General features: G+C 46.4%; 1 protein-coding gene across 6 annotated transcripts; it reads right to left on the bottom strand.

The window, feature by feature from the left end:
• Positions 1 to 436: 436 nt before the first annotated feature.
• Positions 437 to 25,183, bottom strand: tmem65 (transmembrane protein 65). Of its 6 annotated transcripts, XR_013844165.1 has the most exons (10): positions 24,437 to 25,183; positions 23,809 to 24,298; positions 4,063 to 4,107; positions 3,427 to 3,494; positions 2,992 to 3,046; positions 2,559 to 2,601; positions 1,639 to 1,744; positions 1,341 to 1,472; positions 900 to 1,021; positions 437 to 798 (listed from the first exon to the last, which is right to left on the bottom strand). XR_013844165.1 is itself a non-coding variant. In XM_080000777.1 (9 exons), exons 2-8 carry the CDS (start codon positions 24,035 to 24,037, stop codon positions 1,362 to 1,364), a joined length of 657 nt encoding a protein of 218 aa, XP_079856903.1. In that variant the 5' UTR covers positions 24,038 to 24,298; positions 24,437 to 25,183; the 3' UTR covers positions 437 to 1,021; positions 1,341 to 1,361. The 6 variants fall into 6 exon arrangements, 4 of the variants coding, with proteins under 4 accessions (XP_079856903.1, XP_079856904.1, XP_079856901.1 ...); XR_013844164.1 differs by having other exon boundaries at positions 900 to 1,472; XM_080000777.1 differs by having other exon boundaries at positions 437 to 1,021.
• Positions 25,184 to 25,267: the final 84 nt, after the last annotated feature.

Genomic DNA, 25,267 nt, shown 5'->3' with positions numbered 1-25,267 from the left:
TCTCCGTGGCGCCCAAACGCCTTCTGTGACCGCTTAAGAGTTTTCGGGGTTTTGGGTGAAAGGCAGCAGGGGTTACAGTTTTCAGAGTGTCCGTTGAACGCAGCGTTTGCATGGACATCATCGCTCAAAGTCACATCGTTAAGTTTGGACTCAAAATTTAACGATGTGACTTTGAGCGATGATGTCACAAAGGGCTCCCAAGACTAATCAAGTTGCGTCCGCGTTCCTCAGCATCCGGTAAATTTGCAACAGTTTTTCACAACAAATTTCTGCTCCAAATCCAGATGGGTGTCGATCAAACCCGAAGAGCGTGGGAAGCGTCCCGGCTCTACCGAGGACTCCGCCATGTCGGTGTGCACTACGGTTGCCGTGTTCCAGATACCTTTGGCCCAAAAACGCCAAGAAGATGATTGAGAATAAAAATCAGACCACAAACAACAGTTTATACTATAATAATAAACATCTTAAATCACAAACCTTTTAATGATTTGCATTTTTCGGGGGGAAAAAAATTGCATTCCAGGGAAAACAATGGCCATCAGGGGTGAATTTAACGGGAGCCTTTTCTATTTGTTTCATTATAATTAAAGAGGAATCTCCAAAAATGCCTCTCGCAGGACTCAACGTTGACGACGCCCGAATCAAAACAAAAGAGACGCACAAAGGAGGTCACTTGATGCCACCGACGTCAGCTGCTCAGCGCGTGCACACGAGGCCGGAGACACGGGGCGTCACACCAGCAGCCTCTGGGAACGCTCCGACACTTTGATACAGTCAAATTGTCCACAATTTGATATACTGTCCAAAAAAACAAACAAAAAAATGCGTGATATATATATATATATATACACATATATATGTAGTAATATTTAATTGAGTTAATATCGGCCAGAACCTACAAAACCCAGCCCCCACAGCTCTGACCCGCCTCTCAAGGTTCCAGGACACGTCAGATGAATGTGTTCCCTCTCTCTCCCCCTCAATACCAGCTCTCGCTCAACCACGGCTGGAAGCGGAAAAGCTGCGAAACAAAAGTTTCCTTTAGTGTCGGGAAAATCTGTTTCCCTCCCGTTTCCCTCCCGTTTCCCTCCCCTTTCCCTCCCGTTTCCCTCCCGCGTCGTTTCCATCTTTCAGTCGACTTTATAACAAGGAACCAGGGAGTGGGAGGGGCCTCAACATGGGAGGGGCCTCAAACAACAGCTGAGATTGAACGACTGAACCAGTTTCTCTCCAGTTGTTTGATGATGGACTGTTTCTGTGTGTGTGTGCACGTAGTGTGTGTGTGTGTGTGTGTGTACACCTGGTGTGTGTGTGTGTGTGTGTACACGTAGTGTGTGTACATTTAGAGTGTGTGCTTGTGTTTAAGGCTGTTTCTTAGGCTCCGCCCCCTCCTTCTCTTCTTCGTCGTCGCTGAGGAAGAGCAGCGGGAACATTCCAAGGATGCATCCGATCGTCACTCCCAGAGCCTTTCCCTGAGGAGACAACAATGAACCATTCAAACTCTATATCACTAAACTATACAACTACTTTACTATTTAACTAATTCAAACTCTATCACTTAACTATACAACCATGTATAATAAATAGTTTTAATGGAGTCATTTCAAAGACAGATGTAGTTTGTTGTAAATGTCTCACCAGGTGTGCGCTGACTCTGCTCTGCCACATGTCCACCTGTTTGGGACTCAGGGCTGGAACCTGCAACCCCAGCCTGGAGGCCAGAGACTCCACATAGCCCGCTAGGCTAACACACACACACACACACACACACACACAGTGTAAAAAAGTCTTGTTCCTGTCGTCCTGAAAGTCGGAGAAAACTCAAACCAAGCAATCCCACGACGGCCAAAAATGGTATCGCGATGTTTTCCACATTGATCGTTGTCGATAATTTCACACGTCGTGGCAGCTCCGCTCAAAGCCACCTCTTGTCCAAACAAAGCAAAGATAAACTCGGGATGTATTTAATTTACTCCGTTTCCTGCTGCCGCGGAGCAGATTTCAGACCCTTCAGACCCTTCCCGCCTGGGAAAGTTTCATCTCCCACTTTCTCCACCGCGTCTTTGGAATTCCTGGACATTGTGGTGAAAGACGCACGTTTCCCTTGTACGCGCAGTGAGACGGGGGGAGAGGGCGACGCCCTGGACGTGGCACCGTCAGCCGCGTTGTTTCCCTCTAACGTGCAACAAACTGGACAAACTCATATTGAACTTTATGGCTCGTCACATGTGGACGGATTCGCCAACAAAGGCCAATTTATGTTTTCAATTTATAAATCAATTATTTATTTAGAAACACGATACACAATCCAACGGCGATATCTGCATTCCCATATTTATTTTTTGAACATTTTCCGCTGTCAGGTCAGCTGTTCCCGTCGGGGAAAACGGGTGCGGTATCGAACCGCGTGGGAGACGCTCCACACACATTCGTCGCCGCCACAGCGGGAGGTTCTAGCGGCTAAAACCAGGCCGCCGCCCGGGCCCCACGCCGTCATCGCGCCCGAACCCCGCACAGAACACAGGAGGAAGGACCACAACAAATCATCTGCTTCTCACCCCAAACCGGCCAAGTCCGACACCAGGTTCCCCCAGGCCGCCGCTGTGGGGGGGAGAGGCATGTGTGACGTCAAGGTCATCGTTTCTTTGAAAGCTTGTTTCTCTGGTTTATTGTCAAATGTGAAAATACCGCCAGCGAAAAAATAAATAAAGAAAGAGACAAGATTCATTTTGTACATTTTTGAGTCATTGCATGTATTGTTTTGTGCGTTGCCGGTCTTCAGCCAATTCTTATAATTTAAGATAACCCACAAGGCGTCACCTTACGTTCTCAAGTGCAGGTGTTGTTTTAAGGTTTGTTGGGTACCAACATTTGATTTTTTTCCCCATTTCTATTCCAACGACTTCATCGTTACTACTTCGCTTCCTTGTGCGAGCTACCGCGACACCAGAACCCCCCCCACCCCCCGGCGTCCATGCGTGTCCATCTCACCGGCCATGGTGGAGATCCCCAGCGTGACTCCAATAGACATCTCAATCTGCGTCCCCTAGGCGACCAAAAAAACAAACAAGGTGTTTACAACACGGGTCCGGAGCTTCTCACGTGACTGCGGTGGAATTTTGATTGACGTCCTGAGTACGATAAACGTCAATTAACTTAAGTCTCTCTCGCTGACATTCAACAATCCCCTGCACTGATCTCAATTAAATTGTACAAATGTAACTACATCCAACCACAATGAAAAGCAAATTTTAAAAACGTCTAATATCAGAAACTCGATCCTCGATTGAATTTTACTTTTCTAATTCTAACTGTCAAACTCGCCTAAAATGGAGTTTTAAGTAAAAGTAAACAGTTTCCAAAGCTCTGTCATTTGGGCTTAGAATGAGATTAAACTACATTAAGCTGAATGAAAGAGCAACTTACTGTTGATATCATGATGGCGTTGTCAAGGAAACCAAATCCAATGAAGGGGAGCGCGTTATGCAGCAGCACTGGAAACATAAACAGCAACATGTGAGCCTCGGCCATGTTGGATCTGTTTGAGCATCGGCTATGTTGGATCGGTGAGTGCCAGCCATGTTGAATTTATGAAAATGTCGGCCGTGTTGATCTGCATGAGTGTCGGCAATGTTGGAGCTATGTTATCGTCGGCCATGTTGGAGCTATGCGAGTGTCGGCCATGTTGGATCTGTTGGCGCTATGCGAGTGCATAGCCCTGCCCCGAGAGCTCTCGGGTCTCCAAAGCAGGAAGTGCTGCATTCAAGGGAAACCCGTCTGCTACAACCACAAGTGCGACTTTTAGGTAGCGACAAGCGCTTTTTTTTAAACCGTACATGTGTTTGCATGGAATGGCACCCAAACAGAAGTTTTATTTAAGATTCATACGCAAATATGATCAAATATACTTATTAATCAGAGGGATTGCTTTCAATAAAGGCCTGGTACTCCCAGTTACAGTTCAGGTACTGTAAGTAAAGGTCTCGGCCACTATTTGACACAATACAGTGAGTGTCGGCCACGTTGGCTCTGTGTGAGCATCGGCCATGATGGATCTCTCACCGTATCGGATCTGAGCGGTCGTCAGCGCTGGAGCCTCCTGCGTTTCTGATCAACAACAGACAAAACATCACGGATCAACTGCGGAATCGATCGAGACGGAACGTCCATCACTCACATCAAGTTCATCAAGTCGTGCTGGCACGCATCCGACAGCCGGGCCCCGCCCCTGGCGGCCGTCGGAGGAACTGCCTTGGCATCCCGTAATATGTCAAAGGAAATGAGAGCGCTTGTTTGTTCCACAACAACAGGAAGTAGTTTGATCAGATGGACACTGACCATTTTCCAGGAATGAGAGTTTAAAACTAACTCTATATAAAAACTACACAAGATTCACTGGTCGAAAAATAGATTTATTGATTGTGAATCTGGTGAAATCCAACGTTTATTCTAAATGTGTCTCCTTCGATGTCGTCCCAGTGATATATATTCCAAAACAAAACAAAACAAAAAAAAACAAACCCAAAAGAACCTCGTCCGTTGGCGTGAGTCGGAAGTTCCGTGCGCGGAAGAGGCGGGGCTTATTTCAGAGGGCGCTGGGCTTATGGCAGCTGAAGGCCAGTCCCTTCAGCCTCAGGCCACGTCTAGGGGGTGTAAACGGTCTCAGAAGCCCTCACAAACAAATGCCAAGTTTGTAACTCCTGAAACACGATGCGCAGATAAACGTAAAGGCAAGCGCGCCGTGTCGGCGCCACCTGCTGGACAGTGCCGGCTCTACCCGGCGCTGGTGAATGTTTTTTGTGCCGCGTGCGGTAGAAGAGTCCCAGAAGAAACAGAAACAGTCTTTATTAGTCACGCAACACACCACACTACAACACATGCACATGCTTTAATGGTGCCGGTGAAATGGTTCCTCTGCATTGAACCTTGTGCTTCCTCTGGGGGCACAGCAGGAGCAGTGGGCAGCGTACGTGGACGCGCCCGGGGACCTGATGATAAGTGTCCATCGCTGGTCAGACCATGATGGTGCATGTTTTTGGTGGAGGTCCTTACTGACGTGAGGTGGAGGAAACCCCATGTGAACACGGGGAGAACATGCAAACTCCACACAGAAAGGCTCCTGTTTGGGAGATAACCCACCGGAGCACGGTGCCAACAGCGCCCCAGGCGGGAATCAAACCCAGGACCTTCTTGCTGTGAGGCAGCAGTGCAATGCACTGCACCACCGTGCCACTTCACAGATAGAAGGACCCACAGATAGCTGGCGAATCACAATTTGACTGAAATGCACGTACAGACGATGACCTACGTGTTGTACATTAAAAGGCGCAGATACAGATTGACGGATACAAACCATGCTGCGTTTATTTGTGCATTGTGTGTTACGCTTATGACACCGTTTTAATCCCACACAAGAAGGGCACCGCGGGGTCCATGGGGCAAGTGCACGGACTGTTTTTTCGATACATCCTGTCGCCTGATGTTTGTTTTCTCCATGTGCATGTTTGTTTTAATGTTCATGTTTTTCCATGTACATGTTGTTGTTTGTTTCTCTGTTTGTGTTTTTCCATGTACATGTTGTTGTTTGTTTCTCTGTTTGTGTTTTTCCATGTACATGTTGTTGTTTGTTTCCATGTTTGTGTTTTTCCATGTACATGTTGTTGTTTGTTTCTCTGTTTGTGTTTTTCCATGTACATGTTGTTGTTTGTTTCTCTGTTTGTGTTTTTCCATGTACATGTTGTTGTTTGTTTCCATGTTTGTGTTTTTCCATGTACATGTTGTTTGTTTCTATGTTTATGTTTTTCCATGTACATGTTGTTTGGTTGTAATTTTGTTTTTCCATTAACATGTTTGTTACTGTTTGTTTTTCCATGTACATGTTTGTTCCTATGTTGTTTTTCCATGTACATGTTTGTTTCTTTGTTCATGTTTTTCCATGGACATGTTTTTTTCCAGGTGTTTTTCCATGTAAATGTTTGTTGCTATGTTTGTTTTTCCATGTAAATGTTTGTTTCTGTGTATTTTTCCATGTAAATGTTTGTTGCTATGTTTGTTTTTCCATGTACATGTTGTTTGTTGCTATGTTTGTCTTCCATATACATGTTGTTTGTTTCTATGTTTATGTTTTTCCATGTACATGTTTGTTGCTAAGTTTTCTTTTCCATGTACATGTTGTTTGTTTCTTTGTTCATGTTTTTCCATGTACAGGTTTGTTTCTATGTTCACGTTTTTCCATGTACAGGTTTGTTTCTATGTGTTTTCCATGTACATGTTTGTTGCTATGTTTGTTTATCCATGTACATGTTTGTACAAATACCCTGTTGTATGTCCAGCATACTGACAGCAGAGGTAAAAAAAAAATAAAAATAAATAATAATAAATTGTGTCATTTTTAGGGGCGTTCGACATCAGTCGTGACACTTCTCATCCCTGCAATTAGCTTCCCCTTGTGGCAAAATGGCTGAATCCCCATCTTCCATCTAGACGACACCTTGACCTGCCGATGCCGTGAGTGTCTCTCTTCCTTTTCCTCTTCGACTCTATGACCCTGCGTGCTTTTAGAGCTGGGGGCCTGCAAGCTTTATCATCCAAGGACCCCTTAAACGAGAAAATAAAGCGACCACGCCCTCATCTATGCCCCAAAAAATGATTCGGTATTTGGCATAGTTCTCACACTACTACGTGTGGAAAAACATTGAAGCAAAACGTATTGGAAATATTTGTATCACACCATTTCAAAATACATATATATATATATAAAAACACAATATAAAAAAATATATATATCAAACCTATGTACTTATTTTAATTAACATTAATTAAATCAACAAGTTACATTGTAGCAACGAAAAACAAACAAATCAAGATAAATGTACTGGAGAGGCGAGGAGGTGCACATGGCGGAATTTGTTGGTCTAAAAAGGAGAACTTTAAACGTATATATATTGAAAATCACACACACACACACACACACACACACACACACACACACACACACACACACACACACACACACACACACACACACACACACACACACACACACACACACACACTTTAATTAAGATTTCTATCTCAGCACTCAAATTGGGCAAAAAAATAATGTCATGTCATTCCAGGCTGCGACGCGAGGGAAGGCATTGAGTCAGGTCCAGGTGACGTGGTTAGTCTCACTCTGACCAGCAGGTGGAGCACCTCCACGCCTCTGCTCTGAACGCTCAAGGAAGGCTCAGAGGCTCCTCAGACACGGGGGGAGGAATGAAACCCTGCCTCCACCGCCGCCGACGCCACACGGAGCTGGACGTCTCAGGTGCCCGGATGCTACACGCTGTCCAGGCCTCACCTTAGCAACGCAACACACACTGGGTACAACGGCTCCAATGTTTCCATCACAGACTGGAACAGTCTGCTGCACTTGACTGTGGAGGAAGGTACCACTCTGCTGCAGCCCCTCACTGGGGTGACATGCAGGCCAATGGGGCAAACCATTCAGACATCAAACAGGGAACTCACATTCTGGCCCCACACGTCTCTATTATTATTCAAGTATTAAAGCGCGGCACAGAATTAAAGTATTATTTAAAACTACTTTCGCCACAGCACACCCAGAGCGTAACGTTGCTACAGATTGCCAGTAGGAAGCGACACAACATCCTGTTTTTAGTCTCTTTATTCCCATTTCTAGTCTCTTACGACCTGTTTCTTGTCTCTTACGACCTGTGTCCGCCGAACATTAAGAAGCCCAGCTTGCACGTTTTAAACGCCCCTTCAAATGAAGTGCATTTAAACGCTGAGCCATTCAATTTTTATTTTATTTTCTTTTCCGGTCTACTAGTCACGGCAGGAGCTGCTCTTCTTACAGCTCCGGAGCTAAAAACAGATTCGCCCTCCGCAGCCGGGACGCTCCAGTCGAAAGGACGAGATCCCCTCGGTCACAACGGGGGGGGGGTTCTTCCTGGGATTTCAGCGGCGGAGAACAGAGGCGGCGTCTCGGGAGAGAGACGTCCAGACGTAGACGCGGCGGGAGGGAGGCGGTGGAGACGCCACGACGGCGCTCCCTGCGCAGGAAGGAACATTTTGAACTTTGGAATCCATTAAGAAATCGTCCAAAGAGTCAGGGGGAAGCCAACGGTGGTCACCAAGCCTGAGGAAAATAAATGAATATCCATCCATCCAAATAGAAATATATCCCACCCAGGACAAGGACATAACATTTAAGTTCACACTGGGGAAAACCTGCAATTCAGTATATTTACCATTGATTGTAGATATTTTTTATTTTATTATTTTATTGGAATTACTTTCACACATTTCCATTATTTTATAATTTATAAGAATTATTTATTTTATTATTCTTATTTGTATTTATTATTCATATGATGTCATTCAGAAACAGTCACCCCAGTCGAGCTGGTGACTGGTTCTAGTCCGTTAATCTGCCCCGATGAGAAGGTCCTGGAAAGACTGGAAAACTGGAAAACTGTCCTCAGCGGCACTACACGTGAAATCAGCTGCGCAAGCGATACGCGCTCGTATGGAAGCTGGACAGAAAGACGATCAAATAAAAAAACACATCAAAGCAGAGCGGGAGAGTGAGAGAGACAAACCTTGCCATCACCATGGCAACCCAGGAGCAGCCGCAGGGCTTCAGAACCAACTGCAGGTTAAGAGCGTCTGAAGTACTTTAGTATCAGAGTAAAAAAGAGTTACATTTAAAATATGTCATTTTCAACCACGAGAGGAGGTCATTCTGTCATGACCTGTCCCGCATACAAAATACGTATCACGTGGAACACAGCCGTACTACCGTTCTTTAGTATTCCAGTGGAGAAAGTCAAAATGTGCCGTTTGTCAACCACCAGAGGTGCACCAGTCTATCATCACCTGTCCTGCATATGAACTTGTGGACAACATAGTACCACTAGGGATGCAACGGCACACGGTATGTTATCGGTATGCCCCCTGCGGTTAAATACGCACACGTGAACCGCGGTGTCACGGTGCGAGTCCACCGGGCGCATGGGCGCGGAGTACGTCCACGCTTCCTATTGAATCCACCGGGGTCCCCGCGGAAAACCTTTCTAATTGATGGTTTTATTGTCAAGCGCAACCTCAATTTTATGTTTTTTGCCTGAAACTTGGTGAGACCAAGACGACAGCGCGGCTGTCCTCGTCGAGTCGACCCCGCCCAACTTCGGTTTTATGCGCGAAGCTGGAGTGCGTCAGAAAGGAGGTGGAGTTGCTGTTCTGCTTAATGACTCCCTCGTAGGAAAGCAGATATCTTATGGACATTTTGCTTCGCCGGAAGAATATGCGGCTCTTCGGTTGAATTCCTCCTCTCGAGCGATGTCCCCAAATATTTACAGACCACCTGGACACTGTGCAAGCTTTTGTGATGACCTTGCTAAACTGCCGTCTATGATGTGTATTGACTTTGACCGTGTATGTTATTGTTGTTGACTTTAACATCCATGTTGACAACCCCCGGGACAAAGGGGCCAAAGAACCGTGTCGTGTTCTTCATAACTATGGACTGACTCGGCCTGTGACCACGCCCTCACACAACAAGGGCCACGCCCTGGACTTTATCATCTTCAGGGGTCTGAACATTCTAAGGTCAGAGAGAGCAACATCTTGCACATTTTGGGAGTACTACCTCCGTGCACACAAATGTTCAAACAGAGGTCATCACAAAACGGTATATCACTGACAACACCCGTGGTATATTTATCCAGGACTTCTCTTCCACACCTACCCTCTCTTGAGTCCTAGTCAATAAGCTTGGAAATCAATTCAATTCTAAAATCTTGAAATGCAAGATGCTCCTTCTTCTTTGACATCATCGCCAAAAACGACGACTATGCAGAGGCCTTGTATGTCGACAGGCTAACAAACCCTGCAATGAATTCGCCTCCTTCACCAGTAAAATTCAGAAAGCGCAGCCAGGGCCGCCATATCGGGCACAGGAGATGTGCTGTCCACTACAAATCAACTCAAATACCATGACACCCTGATCCGATCAACCATAAAAACTTGGGAGGCCATAACACAACATCTTAAATCCTCCTCCCGCTGCCTTGATATTCTTAATGTCAAACAAAAAATGTTAAACACAAAGGTGCCAAAACCGCGATACATACCGAACCGTGAGCCAACTGTACCGTATCTGTACCTTCTGGTGTACTTTAGCATCATCATGGTGCCGCTCCACTTCCTTTCACCACATTGTCACGACGACATCGCAGTGGAACTTGGGGTCACGCCCTCACACAATGCATTGTTGGAATTGTCGCCAGCGTCGTGTGCAGGGTTGGAATACTATATTACATGAGATGTAGTGTGTCATCCTGGTGCTTTTCACACGCTATTTGATGCATACTATGGTTATTTGGACATGTAAAACACTAATTGTCATAGCGTACTAGTAGGATTTGGATGCAGGTGTAATTTTCATGTTTTCCTCTCCTGCGCTGAAAACACATTTTGAGGAATGTTCGCATTTAACATTTGCCATCTGTAAAATAGTTTTGGAATTCATAGTACAGATTAAAATATTTACATTAAAACAATTGCACGCACACTGTGAGGACCATACGGACCTCTCCCTGGACCAGGAAGTCCATATTTGGGCAGAGCTTTATTGGTCGACATCTGCCGCCGTAAAAAGAATGTCAGCAGGCGACATTCTTTCCAAACGGATCTTCTCTCCAGTCGGTAAATAAGTAGAGTAGGGCTAAGGTCAACGTCATAAACAGCCCCGAAGCAGCAGTTAGACAGAAGATAATAACGCCGCCCCCTCTGCCTGCAACTGCGCTGCGATGCGTACAGTCCGTGCTCACGCCTCCGTCACTTTGTTCTTTCTATTATGGCTATCTGGCGTTATCACACCGTGTCAAATCTTGTGTGGCTTTCCATGACTGGGACTCTGGTTGTTGGTGAATAGAATCTGTTAAGCTGGGCCCACATGATGGGATTTTCAAGGCCAATTTGGCCACGATTTCACATGGAGTCCGGTGTAGGCCAGGGTGACCCAGGGTGTTCCAGGGTGATCCAAGGTAGTCCAGGGTTAACCAGGGTTAACCAGGGTGTTCCAGGGTGATCCAGGGTGTTCCAGGGTAGTCCAGGGTTAACCAGGGTGTTCCAGGGTGTTCCAGGGTGGTCGTACTGTAGAGCCAGAGCTGTCATTGATGTGTGTAAGTGCAAGACTCAAATCGGTCTCCATACGATCCATATCGGCCAGGTCACGATTCAATCAATCAAAATATTTGATTTCATCTGGGTGAGTCTTTCCAAAATCTTTTGGTAGGTGCACGTCAAAGCCTCAACGGTAACTTCCAACAGCCAATGAGATTGTGCGCCTGAGCGACAGTGACGCCAAAGCAAGCGGCAAGTAGGTGAGTGTGAATTTTTCTATAATGGAGGAGTGACTCATGTGACGGGTTAGTGCAAAATGGCAGCGCTAGTGGTTGACTGACATGTGTTTTTCCAGTGGCCGAAGACGGTAATTAGAGGCTGATATGGCCGATATTTTTAATTTTGGAAGTTTTATTTCCATCTGATAAAATACAACTATTTAATAAGAAATAACAAATGAGACAGAAAATTAACATTAATTTAAGACTGATGTTAATGTCTGCATTACCTCTGCAGTTCCCTTACTTTCACTGCATATACGGCGGGACAGGAGCTCAGGAGGTAGAGCTGGTCATCTAGTAATCTAAAGGTTGCTGGTTGGATCCCAGGCTCCTCCTGCTAGCATGCTGTAGTGTCCTTGAGCAAGACACTTAACCCCTCATTGCTCCTGATGGCTGCGTCCGTCGGTGTTTGAACAATTGTAAGTCGCTTTGGATAAAAGTGTCTGCTAAATGAAATGTAATGTAATATATGTATGACCGTATGTATATGTATGTGACAAATAATCTCTTGAACTTGAACTCAAATAAAAAAATGATGAGGGTGCCCAAGAACCTGCCCCCTGATGTCCATAGTCCCTTTTTATGTGCTGTGATTTTTTTGTTTGTTTTTTAAACCATCAATGGCCATCAAGGTAGAGGATTTCCATGATCGGAATGCATCTGGGGCCCATGATCCGCACTCCGCTGTGCGCTCCTTTCTCTTATTGAACCGAAACTAAAAGGAACCATGTTGTGTTTAAAAATGTTGTATCATACAAGTAAGGAAACACAGAAAAATAAATAGACAAAATAAAAAGACAGGAAACCGGGAATGAATGCATGGTACAGCCGCGTTAAGTTTTACCTCAAATGTGAAGTATTTCCAAACAGCACTCCTGCTGCTTTCTTCCAAAACCCGGGTTGGAGGCTCTGCACTTGCCATCTTTAATGAGATTACACCATAACAAATGAATGAGACAGTGGAGACAGTGAATAAGTGAGAGGAGGCGAGGCTATGTGGGCACTGCAGTGGTGTGTGTGTGTTGTAACATTTGGGCCAAATTGTTGCACTCCACCCACGATAGGAACAAAAGTTTTGAATTGATCATGATATATAGTAATGTGTGGGGTCTCTCATTGTCAACCTCTGATAAGATCCGAAAAACACTAGTGTGGGCCAGTTTTTTTTTTTGGCATGGAAGCTTGATTGATGTACACACACCCACATACGCTTTCATCAATTGTGATGTCTATATATTTGTAGTAGTCACAGTCTGAATAGGAGTACCTTGTACAGACATAATGCAGGGAAGAACATCTAGTAGTAAAAGATTGGCCTTGGTTTTGTCTGCATTTCCCTTTGGGGATTAATGAAATATCTTTATCTTATCTTATTTAAGGTGGAACAAGTGCGACTGAATAGTGTCAAATGCAGACTGCAGATGTTCAAATGCCAGGGTAACAGTGCCTGCACAACAATAAACAACAGTATCATCGGAATAAAGATGTACAGATTCATTCATATTTTGACCAACATCATTTACCCAGTGATGTGGGTAAATAGCGAAAATGGTGGGTCCTAAAACTGAACCTTGTGGCACACCTTGGGCGACATTAAGAAAGCTGGAGAAAAGACCACTGAACTGCACACATAGTTAATGGTTCAAGAGGTCGTTTGAGAACCAACCAACAGCTTGTTCTGACAGGCTCATATCTAATATTCTCTGATAAACAGTATCAAACGCCCGGGACAAATCAATAGAAAGGGCAGGACAGCAGTTGTTGGCGTCCAAGGCTTCTACAATATCATTCACTACTTTCATGGCAACAGTAGCTGTACTGTGTTGCTTCCTAAAACCATACTGGTGAGGAGATAAAACATTGTTTTGCTTATGTATTGCTTATTATATTAGATTCATTAATTGTCATTGCACAGAGTACAATCCTAGTAACTGATGTATCTAGGAGCATACCTGGGCGGCGCCCAGGGAGCAGTTGGGGGGTTTAGTGGCTTGCTCAAGGACACTTCTGATTACTAGATAACCTGCTCTACCAGTCTGGTCACCAGCCTCTCAATGACCTTTACTAAAATAAAGCCCACATGGAATCGGCAACATTGCTGGATAAAAAGTATCTGGTAATCCAGCAGTACAGTAGGTAGTCATTCCCACAGCGGCCTCCTTTACGGATAAGTTCTGTATGGAGTCTGTTCCCACATGATGACTGTTTGGGATACATTACTTAATGCTAGCGCGAGACTAGGCGACAGAATCGGTTTTTAGACCAGCGTTTCACTCCCCTTCTCCCCGCCCCTGCTGGACGGACCCTGTTCCCTCCGCTGACAGAGCCCCCGTCCCCGGACACAATAACCCTTAACCCGATGTTACTAAATCAGTGTGATCATTTTCAATCTGTCTACACTCTCTGCCTCTGGAGAAGGAACGTCCTCCACCCGTTCTACCTCTCCCTGTCCGCTCGCTCCCTTCGGCTCAGCCCCGCACCCATAACTGTAAAAGACACGTCTGGGGTCTGAGTGGCATTTTAAGAAGAAAAATAATAAAATTTAAGAATATAACGACCTGTCTCCGTTTAGACTGGACGTGTTTCAGTTTCTCGTCTTTGCAGACTCGGTCTCGCCATTTTTTTCTCGTACTGGAATAATCCCAGTAAAATACAGTCCCATTTAAAATGTAATTAATCATGAAGGAAGGCTTGCTGCATTAAGTGCTGGTGGTGCCACACCGGTCCTGGGTCTAGGTAATTGGGGACCCAGGTTCAGCGTGTTTGCATACCTGTTACTCATTGGTTGGTCTAACGAGCAACAGCTAAAACCCCCATCCCCACACTCACTCAGGAGAAGAGCCCTTGTCATGACACATGTCCATCTGCTCCTGGGCTGATTCCATCGCTCCTACTCTCTACAATAAACTGTGTCTGAAACCCCATCGTCTGTGTCTCTGTGCTGGAGGTCCCTGAAAACACCACCTGGGTGGTGTGTGGTAGGCAAAACCTCCACACTGCTTAAGTTTTAATTTCTGAACAACACGGGGCTAAGTACGGAGGATTTTGGTGTCCCGAATAGCACCAACCACACAGTGATCGCTGAGATCATTGGCAAAGACGCCTGTCGCAGAATATTTTTGCGGCATATTGGTAATTAAAAGATGGATAAGAGGTGATTTGTCTCCACATCTGGGGGTTAAGACGGGCGGGGCTTTCACTGACTTGTGCTGGGTTAAAAGGCAAACATTGAGCTTTAAAATCACCAGGGACTGGTGAAAGCCAATCCCAATTAAAACCACCTCCCAGGATGATTTCCTTCAAATGTAACAGAGAGAAGAGCTGCATGAAAGGGAGTAGTCAATGGTAGCGGGGGGGTGGGGGGGTATAGCCACCAACAACAGCTAAATACTTTCCACCAGACGAATCAAAAGAGCTAAGATTTCAAACTGCTTCATAGCAGATCAGAGCGTGACCCGTGCAGCGAGACTGGGTCTAACATCGATGGCCACGCCCCCGCTTTTCCTGCGCCGGTCAGAAGGGTCAACATGGAGGCCGTCGAACGCCACCTCTTCATCCGGTACACACTTGGAAAGCCAGGTCCTGGAAATTACATCGGCGCTTGTCGACTCAGCCCAAATGCGGCATTGTACCCATTTTACCTGTACCCAGATTGCCTGCGTGCATATGCATGACATGCCACCCCAGGCGTATTCTGAAAATCTGCTGACGAGTTCCGCGTCGTGGAAGTTGTTTGGAGAGTGGGCTCTTTACGAGTCACCCGGGTCGTGTACACCAGTGACATTCACATACTTTACAGTCATTCAGCCATACTTTGGTTGTGTCCAGCTGCTGTACATTTCAGTCATATCCAGCTACATTACAGTAATATAAAGCTATATTTCAGCTAAAGGAGCTCTATCCAGCTACACTACAGTTATTTATAGTTGTATTTCAGTTTTTCCCTCCTGCTCTCAGGATAAATCCTCTGTGTGGTTTCTTTAATTCGGAGCCAGAGCGGCAGGTTGTCGCTCGGTGTCGGTTTTAATTGAATCCGCCGGGAGACGCCATACACACTCTGCGTGTAAAGATTATAACCATCCTCATCATCACCATCTTATTGTAACAGAGCGGGCCTATCAGGTGTTCAAGGACAGAGCAGCGACAGACCATAATATACAAAACCACAGCAGCGTTTGAACCTGGTCCAGAGGGAAAGGTGGGGGGGGGAGGGAGAGAGAGAGAGAGAGAGAGATTAGACAGGGAGTGGAGAGAGCGAGAGAGAGAGAGAGAGAGAGAGAGAGAAAGAGAGAGTGGTAAGACAGGGAGTGGAGAGAGAGAGAGATAAGACAGGGAGTGAAGAGAGAGCGAGAGAGAGACAGAGAGAGAGGTAAGACAGGGAGTGGAGATAGAGGTAAGACAGGGAGTGAAGAGAGAGCGAGAGAGACAGAGAGAGACAGAGAAAGAGAGAGTGGAAAGACAGGGAGTGGAGAGAGAGAGAGAGGTAAGACAGGGAGTGAAGAGAGAGCGAGAGAGAGACAGAGAGAGGTAAGACAGGGAGTGGAGATAAAGGTAAGACAGGGAGTAAAGAGAGAGCGAGAGAGACAGAGAAAGAGAGAGTGGTAAGACAGGGAGTGGAGAGAGAGAGAGATAAGACAGGGAGTGGAGAGAGAGCGAGAGAGAGACAGAGAGAGAGGTAAGACAGGGAGTGGAGATAGAGGTAAGACAGGGAGTGAAAGAGCGAGAGAGACAGAGAGAGAGACAGAGAAAGAGAGAGTGGTAAGACAGGGAGTGGAGAGAGATTGGGGTAAGACAGGGAGTGAAGAGTGAGCGAGAGAGAAAGAGAGGTAAGACAGGGAGTGGAGAGAACCACAGCAGCTTGGAACAAGGCCGTGGTGCCGTTTGAACAGGGACGTCACAAACATCCCGTGGTTCAAGTTTGATCCAAATCGATCCACCTATGGAGCAGATATTAGTGGGGAAAAAAACCAAAAAAAAACAAAACACTTGGACCCACAGCAGCAGCAAATGGAACCAGATGAGATTCAGAACAAGAGGCTTTGTGACGCCATCGTCCTCGTTAGAACAAGAGGCTTTGTGACGTCGTTGTCCTGGTTACTATGAATGTGCAGCTTCTCAGAATGTACTTGGGCACCGTCGCTCTGCAGCGGTTTTAGAGGCTCCAAACGAGGCGTGTCTGTTTGTGTACTTCCTGGCCTGGTCCACGTCTGTGGGTCTGCTGGATTTGTACTTTTACTTGGTCTCCGTTACTTTTGCCGGACTTGTGGAAAAAACACGAGTCCACAAAAACTGGTGACCACGTGGGGGTCGGGTCCACTCCACTGTGCGGCTGAGTGATGAGTTCAAGATCCAGGAAGGATTGAAAATGTAATCCAAGGAAAGAAGTCATGAAGTAATAGCGTAAGTTCGACTACATTCCTAAACCTTTGTAAATACGTAAAACCTTAGACGTGTCATAGTTGACGCACAGCACACCCCACGTGACTGAGACTGCATGTGTACTTACACACAGCGAGGTGAGTCATAACAATGAAAAGATTTGCTTTAAAGTAAAAAAATAAACAGTTGTTTTGGAGAAACTTCCTGTATGAACAGTTTCCTATGGCTCAACTCAGCAACTCACGTTCTTCCATAACTAATCTAACGCCAAACGAATGTTCAAAGTTCCATAAAGGTGGTCCTCATGACACTACAGACAAGTCATCTGTTCAGCCGGACGCTACAATTACAGATTATGAACAGAAAAAGTACAATGAAGTACTCCTTGACTGTGGCGGAAGTCAGGACGGCGGCGACGACCACGTGCCAAAACGCGCACACATTCCAACTCACGAATGAACACGACCGTAATGTCAGCGGCCCTCCAGCCAACCTGGACGCGCCGGTTACCATGACGATGTGTGTCGCCGCGCGTGGCCCGGCACAAAAACACAATGAGCAACGGGTATATAGCAAATGTCAAGCCGGCTCTATGGAGGGGGGGGAAAAAAAAGAAAAAAAAAAAAAAAAAAGGAGCTTCCTGAGGACCGTCTCCACATGACAAAACGCTTTTAAACACTGTTTACTCCACAACCTCGTAGCAGACCTCCCTTTTTGACGCGACTTAAGGTCGGCATTTTAATAATACGCACTTGTTAATTGTGGTGTGATCTTCACAAACACCGTGATATTTGCTTGATCATTTTGCCCGGATGTTTTGGACAGCGGCTCAACGCAGCAGCTACGTGCTTCGACTTGTCATCTCCTCTCTCGATATGCAAACGCACGCGATTTTGCAAGTTATCAAAACGTCACATGACACAAGATGAAGGCGGCGGCCCGACAAACCCAGCATTGTCCCGTACGATGACACCACCACCCATTCGGAACTAACACACAATAGAAGTGCATTACTGACTAAATCTGTTTTATTGTTGTCGTTTGTTGTTGTCCCTTGCTGTTGTTTTTCTTGTTATTACTGCTGGTTCAGTCTTATTTGGCACTTACTTTGTCCTAGCTGGTTTCAGGGTAGTACCGGCATATCTGCTGCTAACTGCTCAGCCATCAGCAAGGGTGTGAGCCAAGCAACTCCCTCTAATCAGTAAACCCTTTGTCTAACTTTCTGGGCGTGTCCTCCTTCCGCTGGACAGGGATAAATACCCTGCACTACAAACTAACTCTGAGTCGAGCTCTAGTGCTGAGGTTGCTGTGTAGTGTATCACTGCTCGTATTGTAATATTGCAACTTGGACTACTGGATTGACTCTGTACATTTCACTGCTATTTGCTGATCTGCCAACAAGCTTGTGTTCCAGACACACCCCCTATTCAGGTAAGTCCTCTCTTATGTGGGCGTGCTCTTAGCCAGGTGCAACCCTAATCACACGAGCAGCTGTATTCTATCACCTATTTATGGTCCTGCCCTTGAAGCGTTAGCTTCAAGCGTTGGCCCATTTGTAGTCGCTCTCGTGTGAAGACGCACGTCTACCTCTGCACGTCAACCGAAGCAAGGACACCGAACAAGGCAAATCTGCCTTCTTTCTCTCACTCCATACAAAATGTGCTACTACCGCATCCCTACAACTTCAAGGTCACCCAGAAAGCGTCGTTATACCATACGCCGATGCAATCCGGGTAACCTCAGGTCCCTGCAGCAAACATCTTCTGCAAAGACCTCCTTCTCTGTTGGCTTGTGGAATTGTCGATCTGCAGTTAACAAGGCAGACTTCATTTCTGGTCATGCCAACCAACTCTCCTTAGAGCTCCTTGCTCTCACTGAGACTTGGATTAAACCGGAAGATAGCGCAACCCCGGCTGCACTCTCCACTAACTACTCATTCTCCCACACATCCAGACCATCTGGCCGTGGTGGTGGGACTGGCCTGCTAATTTCCAACACATGGAAATTTAATCCACTGCAGCCTTTAAACAACTTTGCCTCCTTTGAATATCACGCCGTCTTGGTGACTGCTCCGGTGAAAGCCTATGTGGTCGTCATCTACCGTCCACCAGGACAACTAGGTGACTTCCTACATGAGCTTGACACCCTGCTGTCATCAATCCCTGAGCACGAGTGTCCCATGCTCGTCCTCGGAGACATGAACATCCACTTGGACAGTGCGAGCTCGGCTGACTTCCTGTCTTTGGTTCGCTCGTTCGACCTAAGACAGATCCCGACTCCACCGACTCACAAGGCTGGCAAAGAGCTTGATCTCATTCTTGCTCGGAGCTGTACCACCGACAACCTATGGGTCACTCCTCTTCATCTCTCTGACCACTTCTTCATCCACTTCAATGTCCAGCTACCAAAACAACCCCCCACCTCCCCACCCATGGTTACTATCCGCAGCAATCTCCGCAACCTGTCTCCCACCCACTTCTCCTCTGTGCTCTCCTCTTCTCCTCCACCCCACGGCACTTTCTCCTCTCTGCAGGTTAATGATGCCACTGACTTCCTCTGCTCCACCTTGAGCTCATGTCTGGATAGCCTGTGTCCACAATCCACCAGACCTGCTCCATCAACCCCGTCGCACCCTTGGCTGAGTGACACCCTCCGGACAACGCGCACCGACCTCAGAGCAGCCGAGAGGAAATGGCACAAATCCAAAACAACTGAGGATCTTGCTAGCTACCAGACACTGCTGTCCTCCTTCTCCTCCAGCATCACTGCTGCCAAGAAGGCCTTCTTCAACGATAGGATCAACGGTGCCACAGACACACGTAAGTTATTCGCCACCTTCAAGTCTCTGCTTTACCCTCCACCACCTCCCCCAGCTACTAACCTCACTGCCGACTGCCTTGCCTCCTTTTTTACTAACAAAGTGGCAGCCATCAGCAGCCAATTCACTAAACAACTTACTCACAACCTGTCTTCTCCAGCCCTAGGCTCATCGTTCCCTGGTTTCACCCCCCTCGCTGAAAGTGAGGTATCTAAACTACTAACATGTAGCCGTCCCACTACCTGTCCGCTAGATCCGATCCCATCCAACCTCCTTCAAGCCATATCACCGACTATCACCCCGGCAATCACACATGTGATTAATTCTTCCCTAACTTCCGGCACTTTCCCTTCCGCTTTCAAAGCGGCTCGGGTCGCACCACTGCTCAAAAAACCCTCACTCGATCCCAATCAAGTAGGAAACTATCGGCCGGTCTCTCTCCTCCCATTCCTTTCCAAAACCTTAGAGAGGGCGGTCTCTAGACAGGTTACAGAGTACCTGTCAAGAAACAACCTTCTTGATACACTTCAATCTGGCTTCAAAAGTGGTCACTCCACTGAAACAGCCCTGTTGTCTGTGACAGAGGCCTTAAAAACTGCTAGAGCTGCTGCCAAATCCTCGGTCCTCATTCTGCTAGACTTATCAGCTGCTTTTGACACTGTCAATCATTGCATACTCCTGTCCATACTCTCAAGCATGGGCATAACGGGCAGTGCACTTTCCTGGTTCGAATCTTAGCTTACTGGGCGCTCGTTCAGTGTGACATGGCAAGGCCAGCTGTCTGTGCCTCACAACCTCACCACAGGGGTGCCCCAAGGCTCGGTGCTAGGACCCCTCCTCTTTGCCATATACACCACCTCACTGGGCCCGATCATCCGCTCACATGGCTTTTCATATCACTGCTATGCGGATGATACTCAACTCTATCTGTCCTTCCCGCCAGACAACCCTACTATCTCGACGCGGATCTCGGATTGTCTCGCTGACATATCCACATGGATGAAGGATTATCATCTTCAACTAAATCTGGCGAAAACGGAACTGCTGGTCTTCCCGGCCAAACAAGGTATTTATCACAACATTGATATTAAAATCGACTCTCTATCTCTTGTTCCTACCAAGGCTGCAAGGAATCTTGGTGTCATTATTGATGACCAACTGACATTCTCGGACCATGTTGCCGCAGTCTCCCGGTCCTCCCGCTTCGCACTACTCAACATCCGAAAAGTCAGGCCGTACCTGACCCAATATGCCACTCAACTGCTGGTACAAACCTTGGTGATGTCCCGTCTCGACTACTGCAATGCCCTCTTAACAGGCTTGCCGGCCTGTGCGGTGAAGCCACTTCAGATGATACAGAATGCGGCGGCGCGACTGGTGTTCAACCAGCCAAAGAGGGCACATGTCACTCCGCTGCTCATCGAGCTCCACTGGTTACCTGTAGCCGCCCGCATCAAGTTCAAGTCTCTTATGCTGGCCTACAGAGTGATTGTTGGGAATGCTCCCGCCTACTTAAATGCTCTTGTAAGAGCACATGTTGCCCCCCGGATGCTGCGCTCGTCAAATGAGCGTCGCCTGGCTCTGCCGGCCATACAGCCACGGCAATCCAGGCTATTCTCATTTGTAGTTCCACGTTGGTGGAACGAGCTGCCAAAAATGACCAGAGCGGGGACCTCCCTCTCTGTCTTTAAGAAGCACCTGAAGACCCAGCTCTTCAGTGAGTACCTCCTGTCCTAATCTACAATTACTTTGCACCACCTTGCAGTATTTATTGTTACACCAATGTTGTTGTTACACTAATCTCTGTCGCAATGTAGCTGAATGTTATTCTCCCTTGTAAGTCGCTTTGGATAAAAGCGTCTGCCAAATGACTAAATGTAAATGTAACACAACTGAAATGTTCTGACGCCTTTTTTTTCTTCTTCATCTTCTCGGCATTTCTCGGGTTAAAAGTTCCCTAAACGCGACGATCGCAGAACTTAAAAGACATGGTCGGGGTCAACGTTTCATTCGTGTTCTCGGCGGCTGCAGCAGGAAATGTTGATGAGCCGCTACAAATTCATTGGAAAGTGAAGAACATTGACGTATCCTAAATACGTTGAGAACAAAGTCACTTTGTCAAGTTCAAGTTCAAGTTCAAGAGATTATTTGTCACATACATATACATACGGTCATACATATATGCAGTGAAATGTCACGTCATGAACCAACGGGATATAAATCTACGGTTCCTCTGAGTGCTCGGGAACATAGAAAAATTGTAACTTGTGCTGCGTTGCACGGAAACCGGAGAACTGTAATACATATCTAACACGACTAAACTGAACCCTGTGTATTGCTGCCTGCAGATATATTTATTATTACTATTATTATAATTATTAATATTATTATTTCTACTACTACTATTATTATTATTATTATTATTATTATGATTACTATTATTATTACTATTATTATGATTACTATTATTATATTATTATTTCTATTATTATTATGATTACTATTACTATTATTATTATGATAACTATTATATTATTATTACTATTATTACTATTATGATTACTATTACTATTATTATTATGATTACTATTATTATTATGATTACTATTACTGTTATTATTACTACTATTATTATTATTATGATTACTATTATTATGATTACTATTATTATATTATTATTTATATTATTATTATGATTACTATTACTATTATTATTATTTTTACTATTATTTTTATGATTACTATTACTATTATTATTATGATTAATATTACTATTATTATTTCTATTATTATGATGATTACTATTATTATTACTATTATTATTATGATTGCTATTACTATTATTATTATTTATATTATTATGTTGATTACTATTATTATTACTATTATAATCATCATCTTCACTGTGATTATTGTTTTTCTCATTCGCATTTTTCCGGCCAAAGTGTCTGGCGCCTCGCAACCCCCAAACCCACGGACATGAACGAGGCAACGTTAGATTTGGGGCAGCTCAGACATTTTGTGGTCCAAGCTCGACCCACGTTAAATTTACAACTGGAGCGGCAATTAGTGAAAAACCGTTCGACCATTGACCAAACCAATCGACCGGTCGTAGCAGAGCGCCGGCGCCGCGGAAGCAGGCTGGGGTGGCGGGGCGGGGCGGGGCTTTGTGACATCATCCAATTCCTTATAGACGCAGCATGTGGTTCTGGGGGGGCCTTCACACGGGGGGGGGCAAGGCGTGCTGCGGTCGAGAGGGAGCCCACGCTGCGTTCCAGGGGAACTGGGAAAATTGTAATTTGGCTCAATAGGAAGTGATGCTGCGTTTCACACAAGCTCGGAAAACTTTAATTTGTGACCAATGGGACAAACCTGGACTCTGTGCATAGCTGCCTGCAGCGTTATTTATTATTATCGTTATATTTATTATTATTATTTAAATTAAGACATAACATAGATTATTCTTCTAAATAAAGAGAAGGTTAAAACACTAACACAACAAGTTGATTTTATTTTTAAGCCTCTGAAGATCTTCAGTCTGACCATCAGCTCACCTGCCACATTATACTCACTCCTTTATCAATTCAATTATTCGTTCATCCACCAATCCTTTCACTCATTCAGTTCCCCGTTTATTCACTCACGCGTTCATCCCTTCATTCACAGCCCAATCAATTCACACGCTCACTCACCCGCTCATTCACGCCCTCATTCATACACACAACGTGAAGCATTTCTCGCATTTCTTTGAACCTCTTGACTGAATGCTTTTGTCAGAGACGTGAAAATAGTTGAAGGATGAGTCAAGGCAGAAACCACGCCCTGAAAAAACACACACCCACCCTGTACACACACACACACACACGACAAGCACCAACATTATGTATAGCCATGTTTGATTTGGTGCATTTTGTCCAGCCCTGACATTATTATTATTCTTCTATGTTTTTTTTATGTTTTGTCATCCATGCCCTCATTCGATCAATTACATTTCACTGCATATATGTATGAAAGTATGTACATGTATGTGACGAATAAACCTCTTGAATCTTGAATCAATCTCGTCATTTTCCATGACACCACAAAACCCCAGGACACACACACACACACACACACACACACACACACACACACACACACACACACACACACACACACACACACACACACACACACACACACACACGGGCCTCTCACCTTGAGCCACGGCCACCGACTGGAAGCTCTGCAGCTCCCCCAGCAGGCAGCTCCTCTCCTGGGGCTGCAGGCGGTAGATGAACTCCCTGGCTCTCTGCGGGGAGTGCAGCGGCTCCCACGGCTCTTTGCTGCGCGTCCCCAACCCCCGGGAGGGCGCGGGCCGCCGGGGCCCCGGGGCAGCGGCGGCCGGGGAGCCGCGGGCGGCCCCCCGCAGGCAAAGCTTCATCATCCTGGAGGATTTGCCTTTTTTCTTTTTCTCTCTTTATGAAAAGTCTTTGAATTAAAGTTTGTTTTTACCCTTTCTTGTTTTGTTTTTTTCCCCTCCTTCAGATCGCCCAGCAGCGGACTCCCATGCGGCCGCCTGGCGGTGTGGCGGGCCCCGGGGCCCTGCAATTGTGGCTCAGTCCGGCTGCAGCTCAACTTTCAACTCGAGACCGAGTTGAAAGTTTTGGCTTTCAGCTCAGGGTGGGCGTCGTGCTGCGTTCACGTCCTGCGAGGGGAAATGGGAAATATGAGCATCGACGTCAACTTCCAAGTCGGGTGTCCGCAGGCGGCCTCATAAAGAGCAAATGAAGAGCAAATGAAAAGCAAATGAAGGGCAAATGAAAAGCAAATGAAGAGCACACACCGAAGGGAAGTGAAGATTCTTCCTTCTTATGTTTTATTGTTTCGACGAATCACCCCTGGAGGTCGGTGCCGACGGGTCAGGGGTCAGCGCTGCCAAGAAACAGGGACGGCTGTGCGCGCTTATTAGAGCAGTGAGGTCAGACAGCGATGTCAGGGGAGAGGAAACGTTGGCGTTTGCATCGAGAGCTCCCGCTTCAAGGCGAAGGTTATGACGTCACTTCCAAAAGCGGAGTGTTTGTCAAACCGAGATGACGTCTGAAGTCCTTCTAAGGACCCGCGGACACGTCGCGCCCAGGCCTTCTGCTGAGACTGAGGGAACGTGTCAATTCATTGTACTTATGCCACATCTGTCGATTAACAAAGTGACGAAAACAACGACCACTTCACTTATTTGTGTCGTTTTCAAGTCCCCTGCTCTTTGATTGACGGCAAAAAAAACCGTTAACGTCAAAAACAACAAATCCGGAGCTCACCGGAGGAGCCGCTCGCTCCGTGTTTCCCACTCGACTCGAAGGCAGCGCGGCGCCACTTCCCTCCGCTTGTTCGTCCGCCGCCGCCGCCGCGCACGGAACGTTCCCCGGGCGGGCTCCTCCCAGCACCGGCCGCTTTGCCGTTTGCTCACGTCCGCGTGTGGTGGCGTCGGGGGGAGAAAAGACAAACTCGGTGATACCGGCGGCGTTACTCTCGCCCCCCAAGCGCCGCCGCCCGTCGGAGCGTCTCCGCACGGTCTGAGCAGGAGTCCGGCGGCGAGGCCCCGCCCCCGCGGCCCCGGCTGAACTCCACTTCCCACAATGCACCTGTCAAATGACGTGGCTGCGGTTGAAGTGATTAG

This window comes from Zeus faber (genome assembly GCF_960531495.2).
Source record: "Zeus faber genome assembly, chromosome: 1".
Taxonomy (NCBI): Eukaryota; Metazoa; Chordata; class Actinopteri; order Zeiformes; family Zeidae; genus Zeus; species Zeus faber.
The sequence above is the reverse complement of the archived record's forward strand: the minus strand, read 5'-3'. Positions and strand labels throughout refer to the sequence as shown.

What these genes read in the sequence shown, in the direction of transcription:
- tmem65 (XM_080000775.1), bottom strand. Translation starts at nt 24,037, where the DNA reads ATGATGAAGCTTTGCCTGCGGGGGGCCGCCCGCGGCTCCCCGGCCGCC. An exon ending in GACCGCTCAGATCCGATACG is followed by an intron (nt 3,495 to 4,062) that starts GTGAGAGATCCA and finishes TTATGTTTCCAG; the next exon opens with TGCTGCTGCATAACGCGCTC. An exon ending in ACGCCATCATGATATCAACA is followed by an intron (nt 3,047 to 3,426) that starts GTAAGTTGCTCT and finishes TTGGTCGCCTAG; the next exon opens with GGGACGCAGATTGAGATGTC.